Genomic DNA, 14,248 nt, shown 5'->3' with positions numbered 1-14,248 from the left:
AATGATTCCATCTAGGAGAAGTTCAAGAAGAGCAGAACTAAGCTATGGTGAGGGGTCAGAGCAGATTACAAGGGAGGGAGGGGCACGAGGGAACTTTCTAAGGAGTAGAAATGCTCTGTGTCTGAGTCTGGCTTATCTGAGTGACACACATTGTGTACATACATAAAAATTCATCAAGATGTATACTTGATGTGTGTGTTTTTCATTGTGTGTGAATTATTTCTTGATAACTAATGAAGTTGAGCAGCTTTTTATTCTTGGTCATTTGGATATTTGAGGCCATTTATTGAAAAAAAAAATAAAACTAAAATTAGTAAAAATAGAAACAAAGAAAGGGGAAAGCAGATTTGATGGGAGAAGTGGGGAAGCCTCTATGGTTGGCCTATTTATTTAATAAAATGGCTCTGATGAGAGTGTCATTTCTGCCCTTGAGCTTTTTGATAGCCAAATTGTTAAGGAAATGCAGTAAGTTGCTTAATTGTCATATGAGAGGAAAAAATGTGTCAGACATTAGGAAAAAGTTTTCCTTGGGGCCAGAGTGACGTGGTGCGCTGTATGCGAGCTCAGAGGTGGTTGGTTGATGGTTTGACAGCAAAGCAGAAATCATGTAACTTGTTTCTGGACCCCTGGATCAAAGGTTAAGACAAATTTCTCCACGTTAATCCTATTGAAGTCCAGGCAATGGGTAGTGATTCTGAAAGAGGCATAGGAACTGAGGTACGGTGGCTCCTCAGGTTTCCTGGGGCGCACCTTCACCCAGAAAGGGTCTCCAGCCACCCAGAGCATTGCCAGGTGATGCCACATGGCCAAGGCCCCAGGTTCGTCTTGTGAGAGCGCTTTATTCAGACTAACCAAGGGGTAATTCTGCCTGTGTCTGTTCTAGACCCTGGTGGGCAGCAGCGGGACCATCTTGACCACGATGCCTGTGATGATGGGGCAAGAGAAAGTGCCCATTAAGCAGGTACCTGGGGGAGTCAAGCAGCTCGAGCCACCCAAAGAAGGAGAACGACGGACGACACACAACATCATTGAGAAGCGGTATCGTTCCTCCATCAATGACAAAATCATCGAATTGAAGGACCTGGTCATGGGGACAGATGCCAAGGTAGGTGCTAAGCAGAATGGCAGTTCACGCCCTGCCATTTCTCCGCTACCTGCCTTTGCCTTGGGAATGTAAGAATCTCTAGGCCTAGGCTGAGTGAATGCCAGAGTGAGTTAGAGCTGCTTTCTTGTTAAAGCATCTTGGAATTTTTCAAGATTACAAAATATTAACCAACATAAGGGGACTGCTGGGGCTTAGTAAGACAGTCGTCTCCCTGGACCTTTGACCCTGCTATGCGGTGATCATGGACCCCAGAGTCACAGGCAGAGAAACGCCTGCCACTCAACAATAAATAGGGGAAATTGATTTTTTTGTATATTTCTGGTGTTTCAATGAATGTGTTTTCTGGCACATAATTTTTTTAACTGTTACCTGTTTATCATCGCCTGTTTTGAAAGGAAATTTCACTCTCCTTGTAGCCTACAAATCTGAAAGGTACTAATATACCTTTACTTAAGATAACAATCCAACAGGGCCCCGGTTTTTTGTCATTTGTTTTTCTTAAAGTTTGTTTGGTGCTAGGATTATTATAGGAAGTAGTCATAGTAGCTAAATTTATTTTTCAAGTCACTGTGTGCCATGCCAGGAGCTAAGCTCTTTACATATGTTCTCTCACTTAGCCCTCACTGCAAGCCTATGATTTATATCATTGAGGAGGAAAGAGGTTCAGAGATAGCAAGTGACTTGTCCTGGCAGCACAGCTAATCAGCAGGAGAGCCAGCATCCGAACCCAGCACCTCCCGCTCCAGAGCCATGCTTTCACTCCTCGCGCTCTGGTCCACTACTCTCCTCACTGTGCAGCCTGCACCCGTGACACTGTGTTTTCACCCGTCTTTCCAGATGCACAAGTCTGGTGTTCTGAGGAAGGCCATCGACTACATCAAATACTTACAGCAGGTCAATCACAAACTGCGCCAGGAGAACATGGTGCTGAAGCTGGCAAGTCAGAAAAACAGTGAGTGTGCTCATTGAGAAGAGGGCTGTCAGACCTTGTGGTTATAGGCGAAATCCTGTGCAGGGCACTTGGGGGGGCCCACACATGCGTACAAGGTGCCTCCTGGAGTGAAGGAGGAGCTGGGGCCATGTGCTTCTCTCCCGGCCCCGGTGGGGCTCTGTAAAAAACAGGCCATTTGCCAGGTGGAATTTTCTTTGCAGAGCTCCTGAAGGGCATCGACCTAGGCAGCCTGGTGGACAATGATGTGGACCTGAAGATCGATGACTTTAATCAGAATGTCCTTCTGATGTCCCCTCCGGCCTCTGACTCAGGGTCCCAGGCTGGCTTCTCCCCCTACTCCATCGACTCTGAGCCTGGAAGTCCTCTGTTGGATGAGGCAAAGGTATGAGCTTTTAAAACCCCTGGATCTCTCCCATCTCTAATCTGATGGTAGGTAGGCTGCAGACAGGGGCCAGGCCCCGTGTTCAGAGGGCCTGGGCTGGTAAGGAACAGAAATTCTGTGTAATTAGCCAGGTCCTGAAGAATAAAGAAAAAGAAAACTGACTCTGTGAGGGGAAACAGCCCTTCTGTTCCCCCCTAGAGTCAGCTTAACTGGTTCAGTGCAGTCCGGTTTAACGGGTCTTTGCTGAAAGGGCCCACCAGAGAGGAATGAGGGCCAGATTCAGAGCAGGAACACGCAGCAGCTGTCCCGTGCGTGCCAGGCATTGCTGGAGGCACCTTGTTACTTCCCTCTCCCGTAATGGGCCTGGGAGGACCACTTTGTGAGGTTCATCTGCTGGTTTAGGACGAGACTGCCTTTGGGTCCTCTTCCAGAAATGATTCCAATTTGCAATCTAGCAAATAACGTTCCAACCAAGGGCCTTTGATAGTCTAAGAAAGCCCCTCCAGCGGTTGTCATTTAATGGAATTGGTTAAAGGAGGACCGAGCCCAGTGATCTTCCGGGGGCCCTGTGGAGACCACGGAGTCTGTGCCATTTTTTGACGTTGGCGTTTTCTAACTCTGAAAGCCCAAAGTTTTCTTCTAGTGTACATTTTTGATCAAACTTCATAGTATGTGTGCTCAGTTTTACTAAGGAAGCTGTAATTTTGAAATACTTTATAAATGTAATTGATAACAAAAGGCCACATGACATATACATCGAATTGACAGGATATTTGAACATCAGAAGAAATTTTCAAATGGTTTTAAAATTTCGAAAAGGAGTGGAATGGTATGTACACATTGGCAGTCGGGGTAGATCTGGTGCCAGGCTTCCTCCCTCCCTCACTGTGGACTCCTTGGGTGGGTGAGGCCTCTGCCTCCAGTTCTTCTTCCGTAAAACGGGGAGAGAAAAAAAGGCAACAAAGAAGATTTTAGAACAGGCACACTCCTGTGCTTAGATCCACACTGAAGTGCGGTCTTTAATCGACACTACTGAGGTATAATTTCTGTGCAGTGAAATAAATATACCTATTGTATAGTATCGTTCAGTATTATCCTTCATACACTTACATAACTGGCTGTGTAATCAAGATATAGAACATTTCTGTCACTCATAAAGCTCCTTTGTATACTTTTGCAGGTAGTTCATATACCCCTCTCCAGCCTCAGACAACTATTGCTTCGTTTGTCACTTAGATTAGTTTTGCCTGTTGTGGAATTACACAGAAACGGAATCATGCAGTGTGTTTTCTTTTGTGATGGAGCTCTATTTTAAAAGCACAGCGCATGTACCGTTGGTCTTTAGAACATGCTCTTCTCCCAGGTGGCCAGGGGTGAGTGCTCCAGTGCTGGAGAATTGAAGACTTCTTAGTCCCCTGCTCACTTTACTCCTGTCTGACTTCATGGTCTCAAATTTAAATCTCACAATCTGGTTCTGATCTGTATAAAAATAAAATGCTGTAAAAACCCATGCGGTATTCACTCATTCTAACTTCGTGGCCCTGTTTTGAAGGTCAAGGATGAACCGGACTCTCCTCCCATAGCGCTGGGCATGGTGGACCGCTCGCGAATCCTGCTGTGTTTCCTCACCTTCCTGTGCCTCTCCTTCAACCCCCTGACTGCCCTGCTGCAGTGGGGAGGGGCCCACGACTCTGACCAGCACCCATACTCAGGCTCTGGCCGCAGCATACTGTCACTTGAGTCAGGTGGGTGGAGGCCCCCTCGTGTCACCCCGGCGTGGGTAGGCTGCTGTGGGGTAGACTGACCTGTGTGCAGACTCTCGGCTCGTCCACCAGGTCCTGACGGTTTTGGTAGGGAGCCCCCACCTGCTTGTTTCTGATAGGGACTGGCGTAAGTCACGGTTTAGAAGTAACGGAGCAAACTTGAGTTCAGTCAGAAGGAGCAAAACAAATCGGGAATCCACACTGCCATAATCCCCAGGAATGTGGGGTGGGGGCTGTACCTATTTGAAGGAGGATGTGGTCCTTTTGCCTGAGTCATGAAACCAATGGCCTAACTCCCTTGGCTAGCAAAAGGTGGTTGTGGCACTCAACTCTGTAGCGACAAGAGCTACAGGGTTATGGTTTAGGCCCTAGAATTGCCCCAGTTTTTCCTGTAGTGTGGATTATTCCTGTCCTGAGCACTTAGACATTGTTAATAAATGAAGCAATCTTGTTATCCGCCCTTTCTTCTGAAAATGAGGTAGAAGGCTCTTTCGTATCACAATGTTAGGGGTCAGTCAGGTGCCCTGCAGTCCCCAGGGCCACTCCAGGGGCCCCTTCCTCACGGGTTTGCTGGGACGCTGCTCTTTAGGTTCTGGGGGCTGGTTTGACTGGATGATGCCAACGCTCCTCTTGTGGCTGGTGAATGGTGTGATTGTCCTGAGCGTCTTTGTGAAGCTGCTGGTCCATGGGGAGCCAGTGATCCGGCCACATTCGCGTTCCTCTGTCACCTTCTGGAGGCACCGGAAGCAGGCGGACCTGGACCTCGCCAGGGTGAGTTCTGCCATCTGCCTTTCCCCTTCCTCCCACAGGTTCAGGTGATAACTCAGCAATTTGTGTTGAATACCCCAGCGAGTAAAGTCCTATGGGAGGTGCTTGTGGTATGCGGTTGCGGGGGAGGGACCCTGCCCCTAACAGTCACAGGACAGCAGAAATGGGGTACCTGTGTGTAAATAATTCTGTGGACACAAGATGACAGAGGAAGAGTAAGGTCCTACGAGAGTTTGGCGCAGAAGAGATGATTTGGCTTGAGGGGACATGGGACCTGAGGAGGACAGTCAGGGTAAGAAGGGACCTGCCAGGTGGAAAGGAAGGCATGAATAGATAGGAGATTTGGGGACCAGCAAGTGGATGAGTGTGTCTGGGGTGCAAAAATGTAAAGGAGAGAGGAGGAGAAAGGCTGGTTATGTAGCTAGGGCCCAAGTTGGAGAGGTCTTGCCAAGTAACTGACTTGGGGCTTTTTTTCCCACATCTGTGGAGAACGAGAAAGGATTTTGAGCAGGAAGATCAGCTGAATGCTTTCTTTTGAAATCAACAAAAGAGTTTACGGAAGGATTCTAGGGCAACTCACAGCACTGAAGGAAGAGTTAAACATCCATCCACATCTTGGGAGGAACAAGAACCAGCACACCCCTCAGCAGAAAACCATGGGCCTGCTCTCCTGCATTGGGGATCTGATTGACCAACCTGGATGCACCCGCCATGCCCAGGGCTGTGGCTCCTGGAGTATAGATGCAGGATCCAGTTTGTGTTTAGATTGTCGTCCTGGCAGCTGTGTGAAGGATGGATTGGAGGAGGCAGACACAAAATGCACGGGAGTGAGTAGCAGGCTCTTAGAATAGGCAGTGGGGTGGGGCAAGGAGTGGCAGGGATCTGGGATTGAGGAAAGGCATGGGAGAGGCTGAAGATGCGGTGGGCGCTGTCTAAGCTGTGTTGTTTAGGAGCGCTGTGAGAGGACCCTATAGAGTGAGAAGCAACCAGGAGACGAGCTGTGGGCGCTGAGGCAGGTCGGGACCTGAGTGTATTGGAAACTGCTCATCTGCCAGGACCATGGTCAGAGAGGGTTGGATTGGTGAGTCGGAAGAGGCACTGGCCAAAGCCTGAGCCTTGGGACTAGCCAACCTTCATGGGAAAGCTGGGGAAGAGGAGCCAGAGGCACAAGGAAAGGCTCCCTCCTTTGGAATCTAAATACAGGTGCTTCTCCTGGCTGGAAAGATGCCGCTGTCACCGTAGAGACTGTCACTCTCGTAGCGTTGTCATCGGCTTTCCTTTCGTAATGATCCGCTTTCTTGTAATGATGAAGGACAAGTACAGGTTTCATGCCCACTGCATGGTGTGCGAGAGGAGCGTTTACTTCCATTTCTCAGGACTGTGTAGCCTGAGTCTTCGAGCTCCCAGTAATGAAACAGAGAGAAGAGAGAGAGAGAAGGGGGTGGGGGGCTTCCATACAGGGCCGTCGACTCTCCACAGACCCTCCCACGTTGGCAGCGTAGTTCATCCAGATCCCTGGTTAGAGCAGTTTAGCCATGTGTTTACCCAAAACTGTGGTTCTCAGACTTCAGCAAGCATCGGAATGACCTTGGGGCCCCAACCCCAGAGGTCCTGGTTAGGTCAGGGAGGGTGGGGGGGAATATGCATGGTCTCCAGGGACCACACTTTGAGAACCTAAAAGATCACGTAGTGTGTCATCTAAATCCACATTATCATCTTATGTATAAAAGCTGCTGTAGAAAACTTCAAAGGATATTTGCTTGAAGGTAAAACCCAGTACAATCCCAATTTAGTAAAAGAGCTGGGAGGAAATATATCAAAATGTCAGTGGTCATTCTGGGGGATAAGAGTACCTGTGATTTCTTTTTTCTCTTTCTTTCTTTTTTTATTGTAGCTTTCCAAATTTTCCCAGATTTTCTTCAGGGAGCATGTATTACTCTGATAGTCTGGACAATGAAGGGAAAGTAAAAGTTTTTTTAAAAAACAAACAAAAAGCCCACAGGAAGGCCAGAAAGCATTACACCTTCTTGCTGCTTTCTAGGGGGATTTTGCAGCTGCTGCTGCCAACCTGCAAACCTGCCTGTCGGTGTTGGGCCGGGCACTGCCCACCTCCCGCCTGGACCTGGCCTGCAGCCTCTCCTGGAACGTGATCCGCTACAGCCTGCAGAAGCTGCGCCTGGTGCGCTGGCTACTCAAGAAGGTGTGCCAGCGCCGGCAGGCCACCCCAGCCACTGCGGCTGGTTTTGAGGACGAAGCTAAGGCCAGCGCCCGGGACGCGGCCCTGGCCTATCACAGACTGCACCAGCTTCACATCACAGGTGAGGGGCACCGCCGCTGCCTGGCTTGCCTTGAGGCGCCCCGTGCCCTCTCTCCACTCCCGCCTGGCTTGAGGTTTCCGCCCCCATCCAAGCCCCTTTCACACTGCTCTTTTTGTGGTCACAGACCCTCTGCCCGCACCAGGAGCCGTCACTGTAGTTCCTTGATTTACAGCACACGTACCGTTTCATGTTAAGGTCTCTGCGCTTGGGTTGTGTCCTCTACACAACGACATATTGGGGTTGAGTTGGCAGTGTTTTTTCCTTAGTGATACTTTAATGGTGAAACTTAAAAACTTAGATTCAATGATATATGATCATTTATTTTGTTCAACAAACTCCTGCCCTGCTAGCAAGGCAGACAGGTCCGCAGCGAATCACAGTTCAACACAGTAGAGGTAGCAGGATGGGGCTCCCGTGGGGGCAGGGCTTGTTGAGGTGGGTTCCAGGAACGCCCTCCTGGGAAGTCTGGGCTTTGCAGGGAAGGCGCATAGCGTTCACCAGCTCTGCAGAAGGGAGCTGCAGAAGGGAGCGTGCCTTCCAGGCTGAGAGACATTCCCAAGGAGGAGCCCCAGCTGGGGCGGCTCTGAGGAGAACTTCTTCGTATGTAGTCCTAACGTGAGCCATGCAAGGGCAGAGTGGCAGGAGCCAGGGCAATGAAGGGCATTAGGAAAATTATGGCATCATCAGATTGGTGCTTTTCCGGAGTCGAGAAGGTTCTGTGGTGGCATGGTGGATGGAGAGGGTCACGGCTAGTGTCAGGAAGGCCGGTGGGAGCTGATGCAGATGAAGACACGTGCCGTCAGGAGACGGAGTGAGAAAGCAGAAGTGGGATTGACGGGACTTGGGGACTCATTGGATGCGAAGGGTCAGGAAAGAAGTGGCTAAGATGGTTCCCCTGGTTTCTTGAGCATCGGGTGAAAACATGGTTGCCACCAGGTGAGGAAGACGGGAAGAAGAGCAGTTTAGTTTTCCTGGGAGCAGACAAGGAGTCCCATTTGGGACACTTCCCTGTGCGACATGGAGGGGAGTATTTAATGGGCGATGGACATACCGGATCTGCAGACCAGGGAGAGAGCTGGGTCTCCGGCCTCCTGGTGAGAATGAAAGCCTCGAGAGCTGATGGGAGGGCTTGTGGTGAAGGGGACACTCAGGCATCGCGTGGACAGGGCCAGCCAAGGACAGAGTCGGGCAGACGCTGTCAGAAGAGGGGCAGCCGGGGCGGTAAGAAGCCGAGAGGCCTGGTGCTGGAGGAGCAGTCGGAGAGGGTTTAAGAAGGGAGGTTGCTGCTCAGACACGTCATAAGCTGAGGGCCGGAAAGCGGCAGCAGGCTGTGTAGCAGGAGCTGGAAGGCGGCGGACATGTCCTGGTGGCTAAGGCAGCTTCAGCCCAGGTGGGAGCCGCCTGCGGGGTTTAACTCCTGGGCCCATGCAGAGTTCCAGCAGAGCATCCCCCGCTGCAGATCTTCCCTGCTGTGCTCTTCTCTGCCCTGCAGCGTGCCCTCTGGCCCGATCCCAGATCTCCGATCAGGAGGCTGTGACCTCTTAGCCGTCAGCTTCTGGAGAATTCCAGCTGGAGCCGTTCACTGGGCACTCTGTGGGCCAGGCTCTGTGCAAGGCACTGACAGGGACAGAGGTGACTGAAACATGGTTTCCACACTGCCTTCCACTCTCCCCCAAAGGAGAAAGCTCGATGATACCTCCTCGGGTAGACTGACACTTGACACCCTGTGAAGTGTGGAGGTCGAGGTCTCCCTACTCTGATAAAAAGACCAGGGAGGCGGGGCGGCCCAGGGGGAAGAATGTAGAGCTGGGTGCAGTCAGGCTTGGCCACTCTCTGGGTCTCTGACATGGGCCCACCCTGAGGTTCAGCTTCCTCCTCAGCGAGGTAAGGAGACTGCTTTCCCTGGCCACCTCCTGCCCCTGAGGTAAGGACCAAAGCAAGTGACAGTGTGAAAGCCTCAGAGCCTTGATGGGCCCTCGTATTTGTGCAAGGTCACTTCTGCCCTCGTCTTCAGGTCACCCCAGAAGAGCAGTGCGGCCCTCGTACGGGAGGGTGTATAAGCCTTTCTTGGCCATCCAGCTAAGCTAAGATGTGTCCAGGTGTCATTGGTCAGTTTTGTGTTTTTGTCCCTCAAAAGGGTATGTGGATATGTACTGCGGAGTCTGTTTACATGAAAATAAACTCACATCAGCAATTTCAGATTTTTTTCCTTGTTTCTCTTTCAACATTTGGAGACATAGAACTGTATTAGCAGAACGTGGCTGTGCTGCTGCCACTGCTTTGGAAAGCATTACGGTGTGAACCCCCGAGTGCTCTGCAAGGACCTACGGTCATAACCGCTCCCAACGCACCCATGTGGACAGCGCCGGGTACCGTGACATGCATTTTCTCTTGTTCTCCTGTGAGGTGGAAAGCAACACACAGGTGCTAAGTTGCAGAGCCCGGCACCCGTCCAGGACTGTCTGATCGCAGAGCTCACGCACTTTCTCCTTCAGTGCGGCTGCTGCTGTGTGCTAGGGAAGGCAGGAAAAGGCCTGGTTTGGGGGATCTGTCAACACTGGTGTCTGTTTCTGCCGCCACAGGGAAGCTCCCTGCGGGGTCCGCCTGTTCAGATGTCCACATGGCCTTGTGCGCTGTGAACCTGGCCGAACGTGCAGAGGAGAAAATCCCGCCGAGCACGCTGGTGGAGATCCACCTGACTGCTGCCATGGGGCTCAAGACCCGGTGCGGCGGCAAGCTGGGCTTCCTGGCGGTGAGTACCTGCAGTCCCTTCCGCCAGCCTTTGCCAGCGGCTTCCCCAGCCAGGAGCTAAGACAGGTGTGGGCCCTGCCCCCGGTGCCGGCCACCTGGAGGGGTAGACGGTCATTCAGCAGGTCATTCTGCAAGTACCTGTGGCAGTGACAGAACACACCAAAAGATCCCCCTCGTGGCCCTGCGTAAGCAGGACATTTTGGTCCCTTGAGGTAAGAAAATGGATTTGGTGATAACGGAGCAACTCATGTTTGGGCATTAGTATGGACTCTTGCTCTTCAAGTGATCGTAAAAATTCTTGCAATCTTTTGGCTGTGTTGTGTTTCCTGGTTCTTTTATTCGCTCAAAAGGTATCTTTTGGGTCCTTTGTGTTGATCACGGTGCTGTGGATCCAGAAATGGAAGACCGTTCACTTCTGCAAGGAGCCCAGGTCAGACCTGGGGGGGGCGGGGACCGTGGTTATCAGGCGCCTCAGGAATTCACAGTTGGCTAGTTCACAGGCCCTGTTATCAGCTAGTTCCCAGCGTCTGCTGTCCTTAGGCTTTCTTTTACTGCAGCAGAAACGGGCATTTTATTCAGTGCCCACTTCCAGTAGGCTGCTGAATACATCAGCTGTATTCAAAACAGAATGATCACATCTGTTTGTTTCCATATCTCATAGTGGCACTGATGAGCTGAGAGCAAACAAGAACATCCCTTATGGTGACACTGATATTTCGTAAAGTGCGTCACGATAGTCGGGGTGACAGAGAGCGTGGGAAAGTCAAGTGTGCTTTCCATGTCTCAACTTTGTTTCCGTGACCCTAGACAAGAAGCTCGTTCAGCAGATGTTACTGAGTCCCCGTGCCGAGCCAGGCACTTCTTGGGTGGACGTGCAGCAGAGAGGAGGCATTTGCCCTGTCCTCAGGGAGCAGACAGCCTGGCAGGCAGTCCAGGCCAGGACCAGGCCTTCAGGATGGTCAGATGGGGGGCGCTAATCTTGCTGCCTGGAGAGCACACTGGGCTTCCGACCCTGTGCTCGGGCGAGTTGGGGGGTGCTCTTGGAGCTAGGCACATCTAGGCTGAGAGCAGGCGCCATTGGCCAGGCTGCTCCCTGTTCCTTTTTTTTGTCTCAGTACTCTGGGCCGATGTTGTCACACTTGTAGCTTCTCTGTCCCCAGAAATTATTTCGAAGACATTAATTTTATGTAAATACCATGTACATACAGAAAAATGCACACATTTACAGCTTGAATTTTCACAAAGTGAACTCACCCATGTGTAGTAACCAGCCAGATCAAGAAGTAAAGCATTCCCGTCACCCCCAGAAGCCTCTCACACGCCTCCCCCACTCACCCTGCCCACACATGAAGGCAACCATTATTCTAAATTCTGACACTATAGCTTAATCTGCCTGTTATTTATTGTTCCTGTAAACTTTTTATTGAAGTACAGTGTGCATGTAGGAAAGTACACAACCAGCAGACAGATCAAGAAACAAGAGCGCAACCAAGACCCCAGAAGTCTCTCTTGAGCCGCGCCCCTTGCAGTCAGCAAACTGCCCCTCCCCCCGGGCCCTCTGGCCGGAGTAACCGGGCCTGATCACCTCAGCTGCTTTGCCTCTGCTGAAGCTTTGTAGAAGGAGTCGTGCAGTGTGTTCTCTACATGCCTGGCTGCTCCCACTTGGCGTCATGTGTAAGATCCGTTCATGTTGTTGTGTGTGGTCATAGATTTGTCCATTCTCGTTGCTTTGTATATTCCACTGTGTGACTAGACTCTTGTAGGTGGACTTTCGAGTTGCTTCCTATTTTTGGTTATCATGAATAGTGCCACTGTGAATGTCCCTGTTCATCCCTCGGTGAACATGTGACTGTGTTCCTAGGGATAGTTTTGCTGGGCCAGAGGCTCAGCTTTAATAGACGCCGCTTGACAGTTTTCCAAAGTGATTGTACCAACTTCCATGCCATGAGTTTGGTCCGTGTCCTTACCAAACACATGATCTCGTCAATTTTGATTTTTTAAGTCTTTTTGGTGGTATCTCATTGTGGTTTTATTTGAATCTCCTAGGTGATTAATGATGTAAAGCACCTTTTCATTGGCCATTTGGATAGTTTGTTGGCTATTTGGGTGGTGGTCTCTTTTGTGAAAACCCTCGTCAAGTATTTTGCTTATTCTTTATTTGGGGTGTCTGTTTATGGATCCAAGGAGTTCTTTATAATCTGGCTGTAATTTTTGCTGAAAATGTGCTTTGCAGGTCTTCTCTCACTCTATGGCTTACCTATCCTCTCCCTTAATGGTGTGGATTGATGAGCACAAGCTCTTAATGTTAATGAATTCCAGATTATTTGTCTTTTCTTTTACAGTTAGACATTGTATGTCCTGTTTAATAAATCTTTGCCCCTACCCCAAAGTCCTGATGATATTCTCCTGTTAACTGCTAGATGCTTTATTTGTCACTTTTCACACATGAGTCCATAATCCACCCAGACCTGATTTTATGTGAGTTGGAGGTAGGGGTGCAAAAGGTACTTTTTTTCCATATGGATGTGTCCTTGCCCCAGAATCTGTTATTAAAATGACTGTCCTTTCCCCACTGCACTGAGGCACCTTTTTAGTAATTCGAATGTCCGTGTGTCATCAACCTGTTCCTGGACACACTAGTCTGCTCCAGTGCACTCACACCACACACCCCTGATGGCCAAGTCTTCTAATGTGTCTTGACATCCGAAAGTGTCAGTCTTCTGGCTTTAGTGACTAGTGTTTGCTCTTTACCTTCCCATGTAAATTTTGGGATCATCTTGTCATCCCAAAAATCCCACTGGAGTTTCCATTGTCCCTTATTGCTAAAACGCAGCTGTCCTTTAAAGGGAATTAGGCCATTTGTGGAAGGCGTGTGTGTGGCAGCTGAGGATCAGAAAGATGGTTCCCTCGAAACTGCCCCTGCCCATGACTCCCCCACAGAAAATATTTGGTTTGCCTTACTAGCAGTGAGCAGCTTTATGTGTGTCCTTCCTCGGAATTTTCTTCCTGCACGTACTAACACATGTATTATCATTTATTCAGTGTTATCATACCAGAAACCCTGTTTTTCCCTCACTTTTTTCAACTTAACGTAAGCCCTGGGCCTCTTTCTTTGTCACCTCATTATTCCACAGAGGTACGTGGAATGCCAGCACATGTAAATACCGCTGTGGACTGAGCTAGTTCCTGCTGGCAGACGCTGGGTTGTTGCCAGCATTCGCAGTTGCAAACGGTGCTGCAGGGAGTGTCCTCACACACTCTCACCGTGGCCGGCTAGATCTCTAAAGGTGGCGATACTGGGTTAAGGGTGTAAATATTGAAACCTTAATGGTAGTGACACGTTTGCATTTTCAGTACGATGGGGAAAGGAGAGGAGCTGGTGTCTTGGAGAAGAACTGCCCCTTTCAGCTAATTGCTTCTCCGGGGAAGAGATAGAGTAAGAGGCCAAGATAGTACTGTCTTAAAGAGGAAGAAGCTTTGAATTCAGTTGAATATATTTAGCTTGCTAGCAAGTGAGTCAGGATTTGGGGGCAAGCAGAGGCCTCTGAAAACGGTTTAGGTCTACGGACGGCCATGCCACCCTGAATGTGCCCGATCTCGTCTGATCTCGGAAGCTAAGCAGGGTCGGGCCTGGTTACTACTTAGATGGGAGACTGCCTAGGAATATCGGGGGCTGTAGGCATTTTAAAAATAAATAAATAAAATAATAAATAAAAATAATTTTTTAAAAAATGAAAATGGTTTAGGCCAAGGTTCTTGATCTTTCTCAGTTCGTGACACCCTCGGTGGCTCAGGTTTTTTTTTTTTTTTTTGTGGTTTAGGCTAAAAGAAATATCTCACAGTTCTATTAGTTAGGTACAAACATATTAATAGATATTAATGTCTTAATTTAGTAGCTATTACAAGAAGCAATAGAATTTAAAGAAGAAATAACACGTTTTATTGTTAATAACCATAATTACTTATTAATGGGATGTGTATGTCTGTTGGGTACCACATACTTTCTCAATCTTTGAAATCAGATTGGACATCACCACCTTCATTTTTTGTTCCTCGTCAATTTTCACATAGCGTTTGCTTTTTATTACAATAGCCTCCAAAAACTTAGCTTCACAAAGATGTGATATTCTCCAGAGGAAGGTCATGTGACCTCACATTCAGCCCATGAGCTACGTCCATCCAGTAGTTTACATGGTGTCTGACTTGTGT

General features: G+C 49.3%; 1 protein-coding gene and 1 pseudogene across 1 annotated transcript in view; both read left to right on the top strand.

Moving 5' to 3' along the window:
• SREBF2 (sterol regulatory element binding transcription factor 2) overlaps positions 1-14,248 on the top strand; it is a 54,231-nt gene that overhangs the window by 25,768 nt on the left and 14,215 nt on the right. Inside the window, exons 5-11 of the mRNA XM_006917369.3 lie at positions 884-1,105; positions 1,943-2,057; positions 2,258-2,439; positions 3,992-4,184; positions 4,792-4,973; positions 7,012-7,288; positions 9,871-10,040. Coding sequence (XP_006917431.1) covers positions 884-1,105; positions 1,943-2,057; positions 2,258-2,439; positions 3,992-4,184; positions 4,792-4,973; positions 7,012-7,288; positions 9,871-10,040 — 1,341 coding nt within the window. The remainder of the gene's footprint in view (positions 1-883; positions 1,106-1,942; positions 2,058-2,257; positions 2,440-3,991; positions 4,185-4,791; positions 4,974-7,011; positions 7,289-9,870; positions 10,041-14,248) is intronic.
• LOC112484285 lies at positions 13,603-13,721 on the top strand (annotated as a pseudogene).

The sequence above is a fragment of the Pteropus alecto genome, unplaced genomic scaffold (genome assembly GCF_000325575.1).
Source record: "Pteropus alecto unplaced genomic scaffold, ASM32557v1 scaffold157, whole genome shotgun sequence".
In the NCBI taxonomy this organism is placed as follows: Eukaryota; Metazoa; Chordata; class Mammalia; order Chiroptera; family Pteropodidae; genus Pteropus; species Pteropus alecto.
This window is presented reverse-complemented; position numbering and strand designations above follow the sequence as displayed.